The sequence below is a fragment of the Berghia stephanieae genome, chromosome 4 (assembly GCF_034508935.2).
Source record: "Berghia stephanieae isolate SIO BIC M18660-M18661 chromosome 4, UCSD_Bste_1.3, whole genome shotgun sequence".
NCBI lineage: Eukaryota > Metazoa > Mollusca > Gastropoda > Nudibranchia > Aeolidiidae > Berghia > Berghia stephanieae.
Window position 1 is genome coordinate 62,352,188 of NC_088363.1, and position 17,576 is coordinate 62,369,763.

The 17,576-nt window shown below is 35.5% G+C and overlaps 1 protein-coding gene across 1 annotated transcript in view; it reads right to left on the minus strand.

Moving 5' to 3' along the window:
* Positions 1-15,924, minus strand: part of LOC144971821 (fidgetin-like protein 1) — a 32,071-nt gene extending 16,147 nt beyond the window's left edge. Inside the window, exons 1-8 of the mRNA XM_078912897.1 lie at positions 15,836-15,924; positions 8,240-8,401; positions 6,755-6,837; positions 6,265-6,318; positions 5,418-5,497; positions 4,088-4,166; positions 3,366-3,676; positions 2,642-2,713 (exon numbers count right to left, since the gene is read on the minus strand). Coding sequence (XP_078769023.1) covers positions 2,642-2,713; positions 3,366-3,676; positions 4,088-4,166; positions 5,418-5,497; positions 6,265-6,318; positions 6,755-6,837; positions 8,240-8,385 — 825 coding nt within the window. The 5' untranslated portion in view covers positions 8,386-8,401; positions 15,836-15,924. The remainder of the gene's footprint in view (positions 1-2,641; positions 2,714-3,365; positions 3,677-4,087; positions 4,167-5,417; positions 5,498-6,264; positions 6,319-6,754; positions 6,838-8,239; positions 8,402-15,835) is intronic.
* Positions 15,925-17,576: the final 1,652 nt, after the last annotated feature.

The window sequence follows — 17,576 nt, forward strand, 5'->3', positions numbered from 1 at the left end:
CAGACAGGTTTATTATTTTTTGTGTTAGGTCTGCAGCTGAGACTAATTCAGAAAGCTGTTTGTAGTCGCCTTTATCGAAACAGTAGCGGGGTTCGTTCGAGTAACATTTCTTTGTGTAACATCTAAAGTCAAAATATAAAACCTGGTGGTGACTCTTGCCTAGTGGAGCCTCATGTCTTATTGAGTCAATCATTGAATGTTCATTTGTAAAAACCAGGTCCAAAATATTTGGGGTTTGCTCTGAACGGTAGTGAGTTGGTTGCTTAACGTGCTGTGTTAAGAATGAATCCCTGACAGCTTCCATGAATTTAGAAGCAGAGTGATCTGAGTCCTTGGGGAATAACTCGTTTGCCCAGTCTACTTCAGGAAAGTTAAAATCTCCCGTAACTAGAACATGTGATTTGCCTTCTGTCATTTTAACTAAAAGTTCATTAATCTTATCATTGTTTTCAAAAGAGCTATTCGGTGAACGATAAACCGAGCCAACTAACATCCTATCATTGTCTCTAAGTGTTATTTCACACCAAACGGATTCTTTGGATGATGACAAGTTGTCTGACAACTTGACTGGTTGAGCATTTAGCTTTGAACGAACCCATATGGCTACACCACGATGACAACTTTTATCCTGAATATTGTGAAAACAATCAAAGCCTGGAATCTGAAGTTCTACCGGCTCGATTTTACCTCTTTGCTGATTTTTAGGTAACACTTCAGTTATACTTATAACATCAACACTCTCAGCATCAATCGTTAATAAAAGTTCATCTCTCTTGTTGATAAAAGAATCTGAATTTGTATAAAAGCACTTTAAAATGTCCGTACGATGACGGTCTAATTTTTTGTACAAGCACTTAAAACTGTCCGTCTGATGGGGGTTAAAAACATTCTGTACATTAGAACTAAAATCGTTGGTTATTTTCTTTCCTCCTCCTCTCTCTTTCTGTCTGCTGGCCTGCCCTGTCTTCGATTGGAATCTACAACTTTCCCCCTCCATATTGTCCACTTCTCCTCTCCCCCTTTCTGTATTGTCTCTTCCCTTTTTTTGTCTCTCATCTCTACCAATTTCCTCATCTCTTCCCTTTCTAAAGGGGTGTAATCCTTTTTTAAAATAATATTTTTATGTATTTCTGATTGGCGGAGTTTACGACCATTTCTCAGAACTCCAGAAGCCTGCTCCTCATTCTTAATTGATATCAGAAGAGGTCTTGTACCAGGGGCTTTGGAGTGTAGGCGCTTACAGGTTGATATGTCAACATCAGTGTCTAAAGTTTCTTTACAAAGCGAGATGAGAAAGGTCTTATCATCTCTAATACGCTGGTCTAGTTCCCAGCACTGCTCTCTGGGATACCGAAAAAGACAATATTATTCTTCCTCCTATCTCTTTCTGCTAGTTCCTTTGCACTCTCTGCTGTCACTTGGCTAGCTAAGTCTTTTCTAACCTCTTCTGCATAACTTTGTTGGGCATTTGCTGTTGGGTTTCGTGGGACACTCTTATCTCTTTTCAAAGTATCAAATTCTTCCCTGAGATTTAAAATTTGGGACTTCAAATCTTCTAGAACATTCCTTTTAAAATCATCCAGGATTTCATTGCATTTCTGTTCTATTAATTTATCTTTTTTGACTGCTGACATAGCTGGTCGCTCGCACTCCTCACAAAACCAGTGAAACTTGCAGGAATCATCTATCAAGAGGGCATATTGTTCTATTGTTATTTCACTACAAATTCTGCAAACATAGCAATCACATCTGTCACAAATAATCATTTCATGGTTTGGATCACTGAACTCTTGGTGACATACTTTGCACTCATCAACTTCAATAGTAACATTTTTCGATGATTTGTTTTTTCCGCCATTTTGGGTGTTTACAACCTCAGTTTCAGAAGTCTTTCCATTGACTTTTTTATTCTTATTCGTTGACATTTTCACTTCAAAATGATTAAAACTATAAATTTATATCACACAGATAAAATATATTAAGAATTTCACTGAATTTCTCCTCTAAAAATTTGTTAACTTCGAATAATCTGATCACAAAATCCTTGAGAAATCAATGAGCCGCCATCTTGGATTTCTAGTCTGTAGAAAAGTAAAAGTCAAGGAACAGTGAATGAGGTCAGTGACTGGTTCGGTGACAATTGGTGAAAAATCCAAACCAAATTTGAGACTTCCCATATCTACATTGGATAAGAAACCTTGCAATTAAAGCTCAGCTTATCTCACATGTAAATGAATTAATAGAAATAGGCAGCGACAGATACTGCAAGAATGATCAGGCAACTACCTCCATTGATTGAAATGGAAATTTAGTTTCCTGTAATTTGTAGGAGATATACAAAGGAGGTAGTTTCAAGTGTATTGGGCATGGCAATAAATTTAGAAATATGCTAATTCTAAAAAGAAATTAATTATTCATCTCATAGTTTAGACTTGCTGTTCGAATCAAGCATTTCATTTTTCTCTTTCATTACTTTACATCATTCATTTTTTGCTTTCCATGCAGTAATGATTGAAAATCTTCACCGATCTGATCTCTGACAAGCATGCATCCCTTAAAAAATGGCTAGAAACATAAATTTATTGAAATTATTAACATTAATTATCTTAGTATTTTCTTTTATTGAAAATTGAATCCATACTTTTGCATAATTCCATTTGTCCTGTCCTTTTTTCGGTTTTTGTCCAAAATTTGCATAGGGACCACCAGCTTTCTGAAATCAGAATATGTCAATTTAAAAATCAATAAGTCTTAAAATATCAAAAGAAGAATAAATAAATTAATTAATTAATTAATTAAAAAATAAATAAATAAATAAATAAATAAAATAAATAAACAATTTTTTTAAAAATAAATAACAAATAAACAAACAAACAAACAAACAAATAAATAAATAAATAAATAAATAAATAAACAATAAATAAAGAGAAAAGTAAGCTGAAAAAAAAAAGAGGGAACTATGATTTCACTTTCCCATTTGTCACTCAGTGTTATAAGAAATTTTATCTGTTCATCACGTCATCCACTATTAAAAATAATGATTGTGGTTTGAACATATACATAAAAATGATATGGGGCAGCATGGCTCAGCGGTACGGTCTTTGCTTCAAACCAAAAAGGTACAGAGTTTGACTACCCGCCTTGTTGTGTGGCCTTGAGGAAGTCACCTCGCCCTAGCTCACTTTGCAACCCTGCACTGCAGCTGATGCCTGGGTTATTCCAGTCTTTCTTTGGAATAGACCCTAGAGACAAATTTCCCCTTGGAGATGAATAGAGAGAATTTATTTATTTATTCAATATTTATTTATTTATTTATTTATAAATCAAGTAAAAATAAACGAACATAAGAATTAATATACACTCACGGATGTTGATATGTTGATACTTTCTTTGTTATCTGATTTATATGATTTATAGATTCCATCAGTGCTTGAATGTCGAGAGGTGGGATACTTTCTAAAGGAGTCACTGTGAGTTGATTCCGGTTGCCTTTTCCAAGCAAAATTATCTTCTTTGAAACGTGATGAATATGAAGGATTCTGTGGTGCTCTTGAATTACCACTAATGAAATGTCCGGTTGGAGGAGGCACAGATGGACAAGGGTCTGGATTCTGTAACTTTGGTAATGTATTATTACTAAGTAATCTTGAAGAAGATGACGATGGGTTAGAGATACCTATTGGAGAAATGAAAATAACAATTGGAAGTGAATTGTGTCATATATTAAAATCAATATGATAACAAAAATTGTTTGATGGTTTGCGAGATCTATCAGAAGTCAATGTATGAGGAGTGATAGCAGTCAAGTTACAAATACCAAAATGTTAATAAAACAAATAAATAAATAATACCCCTCTAGACAGCAGCTAAATAATATTCCCATTAGACGCATCATGCTGATGCAAGAACAAGTCAGAAAACAAAAGCAATCTCCATAACTCTATCACTTCCTACCCGACGCCACTCCACCCCCTCCCCCACCCCTAAATACAGAAATAGTGTTTCCCTTAAAAAATTAGACATGCCCTAAATACCAACTATTCAAACACATTATTTTGCTTGTAATGAAGCATATCAAAAAATTCACCTGATGAATAATCATTCAATCTCTTTGTCTTAATAGGCATAGTCAAATTAGAATAATCCATCAAATTAGATTTCATCTCCTGTTAAACAAAAATGAAAAAAACCAATAAATCAGACAAAAGCAATTTTCACTCATTATGCAATAAAGAACTTGGCATGAACTAGCAATTACATAATTATGAAAAGATAATGGATTCAAAATCCAAACAAACGTAGGAAGGGAGTGCAAACAATTGATAACCTGAATTGCAAACTATATGCATCTCAGTCCCTTTTTTTTTCAAATATTTAACCCAGCCCTCTATTTCGACGTTGTCCACTCTCCATAGAGATATTCAGTACTTTTCCCCAAAATAAATTTTAATATTTATGGTTGTGTGATCACATAAATAACTGGCATGTACACAGCCTTATTCAACTGAGGTAAAATTTTAAGTCAGTAGTTAATAAAATGAATATGTCTTCTTTACAGAAAAATGTTGACAATGATAGGGTTAAAGTAACCAATGTCAAATCCACATAGAAACAGTCTATCAGAAAATACACAAACCATTAAAAAATGACACCCATTCGAAGCAGCACCATTAGATCTCGTTTCCTAGGCATTCCATGTAGGAAAAGATAATCAATCAAACAGGATGTCTGATGTCAACAGGAATCACCCACATTTCCCATATACGCAAAATTAAACAAAATGTTTATAAACAATGTTAGAGATAACATTGTACCTGAGAATATGCATGAAAAGGATTTACAAAGTAGGTGTGGTGTAACTTATTTTAAAAAGATGAATGTGGGAAATAAATGTATTGAACCCCAAGCCCTCTGCTTGTGTTGTCTGCTCTCCCTAAACATTTTTGGAAGTTGCCAAAACTGTATAATATAAAAATAAATACTCTCAAGTACTCGATAACAAACAAAAAATTGTCATGTAGATAGCCTTATTCAACTACCACAATTGTATAAAGTTTTTAACCAGTAGCCAATATAATATGCATATAAATTTTCACAGAAATATTAAAACAATGATGGAGTAAAAAAGCAACGATGGACCTCAGACCCCAATGTATATAGAGGCCATTTTCCTGTAACTAACTTTTTACAACCACAGTTTAATTCACTGGAATATAACTGCCTTTTTATCAACTATGTCATGGTCGAGAAAATGATAAGTGGAGCTTTTATAGAAGTCTAAAAATAGTACAGACATTCTTCGTCTCATTCGCTCAAATGAAGCTACAATCTAAATTACAATAAAACTGGAAGGCATCACAGTAATTATCTCAAGTGAAACCTAAATTACTATAATGTTAAATATTGAATCGTCTTACCCATACCTTGTTCTTGTCCTGAAAACATGATAGATTGACAATACTATCTCCTGTTAAAGATGTCTGCCATTTAGAGCTGTCTGCAAATGCATAGAAATAAAACAAATTACCATATTCACAAGGGCACAAAGTTATGGCATTTACAATACTCTTAGGCTACATATACATACGGATATATTGAAGGGTGAACAAATTGCAGCAATATGCCCCAGCATGTTTTGTCTTTTTTTAACAAGCAAACCCATTGCCTCATAAGAAACTTCTCCAACATAAAAATAAATTTAGATGGTTGATAACAATCTTTAAACAAATCAAAAAATGAAACTTGGCTTTGGAAACAACAACTAATTTCAATATATTTTAATTCCCTTTTAGTTAAATCTACTAAAACTATAAATCCTATCAATAATTTCTTATAAATAAAGGGTAATGTAAATTCAGTTTCAATATAATAATTTGCATTACCCTCTTTTCACTTAATTAATTGCGCACTTTTAAGAAATATCTATTGTTCTATTTTAATTCGTGCTTCCTTACAAAGGAACATACTATTTTCTGCCCATCAATGTTTTGTTTATTCATTATCTCATTCATCTGTAGTGTTTCATTCATCCTGTTTTGTTGATAAAGGGGAAATCCAAAACGTTCATTTGATCCGTTTTTGTAATTAAATTGAAGCATACATTCAATTTCACATTATTTTTAAATAAAGGGAAATTCAATAAAAATCAACTGCATAACTATCTTAATATCTTAAATAAATATTAAGAAGGATGTCAGTAAAAGCATATATATGTGATTTATTTTTGATCAATTTTAGTTTATTATTGATAATTGGATAACTTACCATTTTTGTGATAATGACACAAAGATAAGGCCCCAGCAGCAAAGTTATTTAGACCTTGGGATATACAAAATAAATTTATCATATAAATGGACGTAATTGACTTCAGAAAACTTTTTGAAGTTCCTGTTCCAGCAACACCTTTGGAGGTTTTTAAAATCCTTTCAATTCAGTTTCAATATAATAATTTGCAATGTAAAAGGTTTGGATAGGATGCTTGGGTAATTTGCATCTTGACTTTAACCTAAAAATGTTTGCTTCAGTTCACTAATATGGTAAATCCTATTTTCAGTGAACAAGTTTATTTTCTTAGTCTTTCAGGAAAACGTTACTTATATTATTGGAAAGTATCATTATCATAGAATGTACCACTGAAAGGGATGGGAAATAGTATTGAAACATCAACATATATTTTTTATCTTTTTTAAAAAGATTGACTTAGTTATAAAGTTGGTAAGATTTTTGTTTTCAAAAACATAAATAAAAACGTTACCAGATTCATCCATGTTGTCTACTACATTTGCATACATCTCTTTGTTCTGGTTCGCTTCACCAATATAAGCTAAATGGCCCGAACTGAAATATTAAAATCAGATAAAAATGTCAGTGATAGTACCTTATAATCTACCTTGTAAAAGCCCACTTTGTCAAATAACCCACTACTCTCGCGTAACAGTTTTTATCCTATTTAAAATATCCATCTAATATTCTGCTCCTTCTCCTAATGGCCATATTTTTTCTCTGATTACACAAAAGACCAATACAATCTTAATCATTTTTTCTGCAAAAGAGGTCATCAGATTCAGAAATTCAGTTTACTGGTATTTATCTCATTATTTACAATAGAATCACATGTCTTGTAATTGTAGTTAAGAAGTAAATTCATTCAACTACAGTCAACTCCGGATAATCGCAACACTTTGGGATCAGCAAAAATGTTGTGATTAACCGAAGTTGCAATTAACCGAAGTTGGGATTCCTGTCCACTATTGCAACATGTTACACATATATGGTAAACTCAAACCAGTTGTTGTAAACATTGTTCTTATTCCACCACAGAGTGAGCAATATGATTGAAATAAAAACCTTATGGCAGTCCTGTATAAAGTTTGGCAAGCAAAAGCACCTTTGATGAAAGTCGACAGCTTATTCAGATTGGATTAACTTTCACTCTTTTGTTCTCAACATTTGTAAGAGTCATTGAGATTAGCCATGATGAGAGACAGTAAGCTCTCAACAAACTCGTTGGTCACATTACAGAGTTGTCAATCCCAAAACAAAGGATATCGCTCAGTCCTTCTTTACAACTGTCATTGTCTACCTGTTGTCAAGGCTATGTCCAGCCCCCTCACCTCCTATTTAATGACTACAGATGACATGAAAAAACCATAATGCAAAGTCTCGCCTTCTTTTGTTTCTGATAGAGTTGTGACACACAACTGTAGCATCGAATCCGGTTCCTTCTCGATTCTTCAACTTGTCACAACTACATCCATTGGGAAATTTAATCATATTTTGTTTGATTGATTTCTTGAATTTGCCACTTTTTGAGGGGGAGAATTTGTTGAGATTAACCGAAGTTTGTTGCAATTAAGCAGTAACTTTTATATAGAATTAATTCCGTTTCTTGGGAAATGTTGCGATTAACCGAATGTTGGAAATAACAGAGTTGCGATTATCCGGAGTGGACTGTACTTCAAAATAAACTCTTTTAAAACTTTGTCATATTACTGTCATTGAATTACCCAAGTAGTCGTATTGTTGTTGTATGCACCAGAGCAAAATAGTTTCTACTTGCTACTTGTCCCCAAAAAAAAAATTTGAAAAAGAACCCCCAAAAATATTTGACCCTTTCATAACACCCAAATTGTCTGAAAACATATATTCCAAAGCGGCTTGAAGTAAAGGTACATATCCCAGTAAGCAAAAAGAAAGACTAAATAAAGAGTGAAGACCAATATTCCATAATGATACATACTTATTACGTTCTCTCCCTTCAGACAAATGTAAGTAAATATTCCTAATAGTATCTGCTTGTGATGATGGATTCGTATTGTTGGAATTTGAAAGAGAAAACTGCAGCTTTTCTAGCCTTGTAAGAAAATCCATATTTTTCTGGTCCATGCTCAATTTTGACGATCTGCAAATAATTTGGTAAAGAAAACACCTCATTTAAAGTCTAAATGGTTATGTACGTTGTTTAATAATAATAATTAGAAGAAGAAGAAGAAGAAGAAGAAGAAGAAGAAGAAGAAGAAGAAGAAGAAGAAGAAGAAGAAGAAGAAGAAGAAGAAGAAGAAGAAGAAGAAGAAGAAGAAGAAGAAGAACAACAACAACAACAACAACAACAACAACAACATAATAATAACAATGATAATAAATAATAATGATAATAATAATAATAACAATAATAATAATAATAATAATAATAATAATAATAATAATAATAATAATAATAATAATAATAATAATAATACTTTATTCATCCATAGGAAATTTTTTGTACCGATGTGTTGAACAGACATGATAATAAGTTAGCAAATAACTAGGTGGTAAAATAATAATGTGAAAGTAATAAAATGTGTAAATTGATTTGCATATTGAGTATTATAAATTCGTGTTCATAAGTTAAGATCAGTGACAAAAATTGAATTTTTAATGGAATAAAATGCAATGATATTATATGGTTTTTGTATAAGATCAAAATTATATAAGCTTAAGTGAGGTCAATTCCTTAAATTATTTTCTACTTTAAAAACCTGTTTAATGTTAATTATCTTATAAATTAAATAATATAAATGTTATAAATTAATGATATTGCAATTTTTTTTACAGACAATGCTGTTAACGGCCAGGTACTCATTTTACACCCAAGTACAGTGAGAGAATGTGAGTAAAGAGTCTTTTCCAAGGACTCAACTATGCACCGAGCAAGGCTCAAACCCAAGAGCTTCCAATCCAAAAGCGAATGTCATACAACAAGAACACAGAGCCGCACATTTAACTAGGTTAATACTGACATATGCCAGATTGATACCACAATGACAAAAAAAAAAAAAACAGAGCACTGACAAAATTTGTGCTATCAAAGAAATTGGTTTTACATGAAAAAAGTTGGAACAAATAATTTTTTTTTTTTTTTTTTGGTTGTTTCTTTTTTTGTTTTTGTTTCTATGCTTCTATCTGTTTCTCACTTTTGAATATTTTTATCTCAAAGCATATGCCATGTGTAATGTCCAATATATTGGTACTTATATTTTAAGGGCATTTAAAGATCACTTGGTCCATTTTAAAGTGCTATTAGTGATATGATATGATATGCTAGTAATAATGGGGATGAGAGACACTGTCAAGTATGACGGTTCATCCTCAGAACCTTTCTCCATCCTCAGCGGTATGAAACAAAGATGTGTCCTTGCTCCGACACTTTTTGGCGCCTTCTTCTCCCACCTGCTGTGGTACACCTTTAACCGGAGTAAACAGTGTTAAATTCACACTCAGATTGACAAGAGCCTCCTAAACCTGGCTTGACTGGGCCAATACCAAAATCTGCAATGTCCCCATCAGGACTTGATGTTTTGACTGCACACTGTAAGGAAGATTTTCAGTGACTTATCGATCATTTCACTCAAGCATGCAATAAGTTTGGACTGAAAATAAGCCTCAAAAAAACCAACATCATGGGTCAAGATGTCAGCAGCACCCCTTGCATATCAATTGGTGACCACACCCTGGAGGTGGTGGAGGACTTCACCTATCTGGGCTCAAAGATACCTAGCAACCTCTCACTGAGTTAAACACTCGCATTGGCAAAGCCCCCCCCCCCCCCCCCCCCCCCCCACACCTGACAAAGAACCACATACATCAAGATGACAATGTACAAGGCTTGCATTCTAAGCACAGCTGTGAGTCACAGACCCTGTACATGCGCCAAGAGCACAGACTAAATGTCTTCCTTTCGTCTGCGCAGTATCAGAAAGATTCTAGGCATCATCTGGCAGGACCATGTCTCAAACAACAGGGGTGAGAATGTTTGGTCACTAAAAGGGAGGAAATTTTTCAGCGCTTAGATCAAGAACCATCCATGCAAAAATAACCTATAAATTTAAATTTCATTAAAAGTTATTGTGATGCAATCCAAAATGTGTCTCCCAGCAATTTCGGACATCACTCGGAGGAATTTCAAAAACTGAAAGTGTAATTATAACATGGTGGTTGTAGTAATGGTAGTGGTAGGGATAATGATGTGGTGGTGGTTGTAGTAGTTGTGGTAAGGATGATGATGTGATGATGGTTGTAGTAGTAGTGGTAGTCGCCACATACATCTCCCGTATTCACAGATTCACTAATGCCCACATCCCATTGTTTCAAGTTGACTAGAGACGCCAATTTAAAATTTGGCTCACGTAAATTTCAGAAACAATTCCGAACAATTTCAATGCTTAAACAGGAATTTCTGCAAACAAAATATAATCTATTGAGATCTATAATCATCCTAATACCCCTTGTTTCAAATCAAGTAAAGTTCCAAAACCAATTTATGACGTATAAAATATTAAAATGAATGGTAGGGGTGGTGGTAATAATGATATGATGGTGGCTGTTGTAGTGGTGGCAGTAATGATAATGTATGTGGTTGTGGTGGTTGCAGAAGTGGTGGTGGTGATATTGTTGTGTTGGAGGAGGTTGTAGTAGTGGTGGTAAGGATGTGGTAGTGATTGTTGTTTTAATGGTGATAGTGCTGTGGTGATGTTGTAGTGGTGGTGGCAATGATGATGATGATGTGGTGGAGGTGGTTGTAGTAATGGTGGTGCTTCATGAAATGATGGTGTGGCGATGGTGGTGGTTGTAGTAGTAGTGGCAGTGATGATGATTATGATGATGATGATGATGATGGTGATGATGATAGTGGTGGTGGTGGTGGTGGTGATAAGGTATGTACTTGAACGTGAAAAGAGAGAATGATGGCTGATGTGAAAAGGATATGATCCACTTTATAGATTTAGGTTTGTCTGACAGAAGGAAAGATAGTGTGTGTTTGTGTGTGTGTGTGTGTGTGTGTGTGTGTGTGTGTGTGTGCGTGTTTTGTTTGTTTGTTTTTAAGGGTTTATGGCGCTTGCAACACATTAAGGTCATATCAGCACCAGTAAAAAGGAAGAAAATTGGATAGTAAAAAGTTCTAGAATTACAATTAAAGCACCCAAGAAAAAGTAAGACACAGGGGAACGGAACAAAAAGGGAACAGATGTAAAGTCCAAGAGCAAACCACCAATGTACTTAGTTTGAGATCATCTATAACTCTCATCCGGGCACAAAGAGGAATGCACTCATATGCTTACATTATACATTCAAAATAACAAATATAATAATACATAACAGAGAGATGATTTACAAGGAAAAAAAATATCATCTCCCAAAACAATAACTGTGCATTTGACTGTTTCCCTTCCAGTTAGGACTCTGGCCAGGGCCAGGACAAAACCAAGTAATCTCATTCCAAGACAAAGACAGAAAGCATGTTGGAAAACAGATATAAGGGATAGAAGACATAGTATGTACCCCCTTGCCCACTATGGAGGTCAGGAACCCTACCCATGTGTGTGTTGTGTGTTGTGAGTGAAGAGAAGGACAGGAAGAGAGAGAACGTGAGGGGTAGAGAGGGAGAGAGGAAGAGTGGTGGTGTGGTTTGTGTTTGTGGTTGGTTGCGGGTGATGGATGTAAGTATGATGAAGTGATTTGAGTAAGAGGGACTAGAGTGTGAGAGAGAGAGAGAAAGGAGAGATGAGATAGAAGAGAGAAGAGAGAGAGAGAGGAGAGAAGAGAGGAAAGGAGGAGAGAGAAGAGAGAGAAGAGGAAGATGTTTGTTTGTTTAAGGGTTACGATGAACATAAGTTATCAGCAGTAAAAGGAGAAAAGGGAAGTAAAAGTTCAGAATACAATTAAAGCCAAGAAAGTAAGAATGATGAAATGAAGAAAAGGTAAGACAAGGGAATGGTTCAATAGGAACAGTGTAGTTCCAAGAGCACACTATCAAAGTACTTCATTTGAGATCACCTAAAAGTCTCACCAGAACAAGCACAGGCCCCCACTAAGAGGAATACACTCAAATGTTTACAAATTATATATAACATGTAAAAAAACATAATACAGTTCACAACAGAGATATGATTTATAAGGAAAAAAATATCATCTCCCAAAACCAACTATAGATTTGACTGCTTCCCTCTCAGCCAGGACATCCGACCGGGACAGGACAAAATCAAGTAATCTCATTCCAAGACAAAGACAGAAAGCCAATGGAAAACAGATATAGGGGGATAGAAGAGACAATAAGTACCTCTCTGCCCACTATGGAGGTCAGGAAAGAGAGAGAGAGAGAGAGAGAGAGAGAGAGAGAGAGAGAGAGAGAGAGAGAGAGAGAGAGAGAGAGAGAGAGAGAGAGATCTCAAAGTGAATGTAGTGATGAGTACAGAAAAAAGAAAGTGAAAAATTAACTAGACTTAAAAACTGAGTGAACTTTATTGATTTTTGTGTGCACATGTATATGTTTGTAGGTCATTTCAGCGGCACTTAAAATATATATGGGGCTGTAAAAATATATAGATTTAAGTAAGATCAAAAGCACCGGAGAAAAAGTGACTGGTTCAAATAGGGCTCACAAACGGACGCCAAGATCAAACTATCAATGTAGTTAGTTTGAGGTCACCTAAAAGTCTCACCAAGACACAAGCACAGAATCGTTATGAGAGAAATACAAAATTTAGAATGACAAATCTAACGTCACACAAAAGAGAGATGATATACGAGGACAAACATATCTCCCAAAAACGACTATACATTTAATTGTTTCCCTCTCTGCCGATGAATCCGGCCAGGAAAAGGATCAAGCCAAGACAAAGGCAGAAAAGCAACTCTGATCCATGCAAGTCAAAAGATCCCACCAGGAAGATGATGTGATAGTGGTGCTTGCACTAGAGGTGGTACTGATTACAATGAGGGCAGTGATGATGTGGAGATGGTGTTACTGATGATGATGTGATAGTTGCTGTCGTAGTGGTGGTAGTTGTGGTAGAGATGGTGATGATGTCATGATGGTTCAGGGGTGAGAATGACTGGTCACAAAAATGGAGTGGAGTTCAAGATCTATCTATGCGACGACAATAACGTATAAATTTGAATTTCATTAAAAATTTACTGAGATGCAATCAAAAATGTGTCTCGCAATAATTTCTGACACCACTTGGAGGATTTTCAAAAGTTGAGAGTGTAATTACAACATATTGTAGTAGTCGTAAGAAAAGATGGCGGTAGGGATGATGATGTGATGGTGGTTGTAGTAGGGTTTTGATAGGGATGATGATATGGTGGTTGTAGCTGTAGAGGTGTTGGGAATGATGGTGTGGTGGTGGTTGTAATAGTTGTGGTAGGGATGATGTGGGGTGGTTGTAGTAGTGATAGTTGGGATGATGTGGTGGTGGAGGATGTACTTGTATTGGCAGTAGGAATAATGATGTGGTGGTGGTTGTTGTAGTAGTGGTGGTAGGGATGATGATGTGATGGTAGTTGTAGTAGTAGTGGTTGTAGCTGTAGTGGTGGTGGTGCTAGGGATGATGATGTCGTGGTGGTTGTAGGTAGTAGTAGTGGTGGTGGTGGTGGTGGTAGGGATGACGATGTGGTGGTTGTTGTAGTATTAATGGTGATAGGAATGATGATGTGATGGTTGTTATGGTACAGGTGATGGTTGTAAAAGTAGTGGTGATAGGGATGTTGATGTAGTGGTTGTGGTGAGCCTTTTTAAAAGGCGGAATAGTGATGGTGATGGGCGGAGATAAACCACCATTTAGGCGGAAATCCGCCTTTAGGCGGAAGATTCTCAGCCCTGAAACAAAGATGTGCTTGTCAGAACAAAAATCCCGAGTATGTTTGCTCTCCTTTCTCAGAGACGTCAACACTGGCTCGATCACATTGTACACATACAGGATGGCCAAATCCTGTATGGCGAGCTCGTTACTACAGGCATCAGAACAACAATTAGACCATTTCTAAGGTGTAAAAGATGTCTGCAAAAGAGTTCTGAAACGCGGCAACATTCAGCCCGCCAACCTTGAATCCATGGCCACTGACAGACACACCTGGGACCTCATAGTGAAGAGCAGCATATAGAGATCTACTCGTGTGAGAGAAAAAGAGAGGACCAGTAGAGAGGAGAAGACATAGCAGACGATGGAAGGCAACATCAGGGGCAGGACCAGGAATTCACCTGCAGTAACTGCCAAAGGGTCTGTAGCTCCCAAATCTGCCTATTCAGCCACAACAGGCACTGCCATTCAACCATGGACTGAATTTTATTTTGGCTTCTCTGCGTAAAACTGTATTTTTCATTTATGAACCTGCTTCTTTCTGTTTAAGAGGCGGATTTTCTTTATTCTATCTAACTTGATTGCTTGTTCGTTTTTTTTCTTTTGGGGGGGGGGGGGGGGGTTAATCTTGTTTTTTTTATTTTTTAAAAGCTTTGTAATAATATTATTATCATGCAACCCCAACACCCCCCCCCCCCCAATCCAAAAAAAAAAAATAATGTCAGAAGAGAGATTGCAAGTTATCTACCGTCCAACACAAAAATCAATTTTTAAATTTTTTTTTACTAATATTTTTCAATTTTTGCAAGGGAGACCATGATTTTCTTTCGTTTTCATATATAGAAATATTTCATTATGTTGTGGAGTGGAGTTGTTATGTTTTAATTTTGTTCTTTATCTATTGTTTTGTTTTTTTGTTTTTTTTTAAAGCCGTATAATAAGAGCATGCCACCCCCCCCCCCCCCCCCCGCCCTCCCCAACAAAAAAAGAAAGAGAAAAGACAGAAGAGAGATTGCTGCTAGTTGTCAGCTGGCCAACACAAAAGTTATGTTTATATTCGTTTTCTTTTTTTTTTTTTTTCTTTTTAGTTTTCATCTTTTTATCCTTCAACTTCAATCTGTTCCCTTCGTTTCAATAATTCGTTTACTTTTCTGGGGGAGGGGCAGGGTAATTTATTACAAAGACTTGAAAAATTAGAAGAAAAAAAAAACAAGAACTGCAACAAAACCAAACAAGTAATAAATAGAAGAAAAAAAGTCTCTTCAATATAAAGAAACAGTTCCATAAACGAAAATACGCCTTACGGGAAGCCAAAATCTTGGTCTTCCTTGCCCTAGCCAAAACTGGCCAGTTTGGCTAAGGCAAAGGAGATCAAGATTTTGGTCTCCCTAGGCCTAGCCTTTACCTTTTTGTTTTGTTTTTAGTTGTTATTTGGGCGGGGGGGGGGGTTGTTTTGCTTATCTTTCTTTGTTTTTTAAATGTATTATTTTGTTTTGTTTTGGTTTGTTTTTTTTTTTTTGGGACAAGCATAATAGACGTCTAGATAGTAGAGTTATTGTGCTGTGGACCGTGGAGAGATCTCGCCAAAAAAATATCTCCGACTCTCACTCTTCCTTGATCAAGCCCAGCCAAATTGTTATTTAACACTCCTCGCATTTAATAATTAAAAGTCTTTTCATCGAAAAAAAAAGTGAACATGGGGGTTTCACGGGTACCTTTATTTTCCAAAATCGCAATTTCCAAGGGGGGAAAAAAACATTTTGCGTCTAGCGCCGAACGCAAATGGTGGAGGAGTGGAAGACGGAAGGAAGAGTGAAGAGTGAAGAGGGCGGAGGGTAAATTTGGGGTCAAGGTGCAGAGGTCATCTCTCTCTCTCTCTCTCTCTCTCTCTCTCTCTCTCTCTCTCTCTCTCTCTCTCTCTCTCTCTCTCTCTCTCTGTGTGTGTGTGTGTGTGTGTGTGTGTGTGTGTGTGCATGTGTGTGTATGTGTGTGTGTGTCTGTGTGTCTGTATCTATCTGTCTGTCCGTCTAGGTCGTTTTGTTATTGAATTATTCACTCTTGAACATGGATGGCCAAAAACAATAACAAAGGTCTGAGTGACGTCAACTTCGTTCTATCTATAAATACGACACTGGTTTGCATTTTCATTGTTCGAATCCGCGAAAAGTTGGAGTTTTCAGTCCTCTCTTTTTCCATCAATGTCTTTGTCCAAAAAACGTATAAGCACATAACGGGCTGCTCGTGTCGTCCAATATATTACATGTCGGTTGTCCACCATGGAAGAGATAAATTATAAACGCTGTGAGCTTTTTTTTTTTTTTTTTTTTTTTCAACACTGCTAAGTACTGTGATTTGGTATTTAAGGTGGAGATTAAATTTTAAAATTTAAGAGATTTTAGGTAATAATCTCCACACCACACGAGCGTTTTACATAGGTTGGCAGCTCCTGCACTCACAGAATCGCCCCATTGATTAGAATTAAATTATGTAGAGGTCTGCAACACATAATATGATTTCCCCGTTTCATATTACATGGAATTATTTAACAGCAATGATTATTGGCTCGTATAGATGTCTAAGGATATAACCTGCACAACACAATAAGTAATGAATACACAAATTGCAGTCCCACTTATAATTGACAATAAAGTAAGTCAGATTTATTCTGTTTGAAATATTATGGTGTGGTACAAATTTACATTTTATGATGTTTTATATTTTTAATGTTTATAAATTCATCATTAGGCAAAGGATAAAACAAACAAAACAAAACCACAGTATATGTTTATTGTGATTCTTATCTTCATAGGAGCTGAAGTTCATTATCCGAACTGGCCATCTCTCTGCTTCAGGTTATACGGTTGCCGTTTGATGAACATGTGGGAGGTTGGCCAGCTCTTCCTATGGCCAAACCAGGAAGGGACAGAAATCTGGTTTTTTGATAAAACATAAGCACGCCGTCCGATTTCTCCGTGCTATTCTTCTTTGACATGTCTTCCGGACTGGAGTGTCCTCAGACAGGGATATAATATAATTTATATATATATATATATATATATATATATATATATATATATATATATATATATATATATAATAGATGTCATGCTTTGAACGTTTAATGTTTTTTTTTTTTCTTTTCTCTCTGTTGTTATTTTATCTTTTAAATTGAATAATTTGAAAATACAAATCACCATTGTATTGTCCTTATTGATTTTACCTTTGATCAAAAGGCAAAAGTCGAATTTTGTTACTTCATTTATTTTAAAACAGTTGAGCACACAGATTACCAGCTGATATGTCTAAAAATGAATACGATTGTTCTGATCGTAATAGTTACATTTTGCTCGTTGAACTGATAGTTCCTATGGTATTTTGTTAACCAATTAACTTTCTACCTCTAGTAAAGCATGCTTTTAAAAATTTGGCCAGAAACCTCTTCCTTCACATATTCAT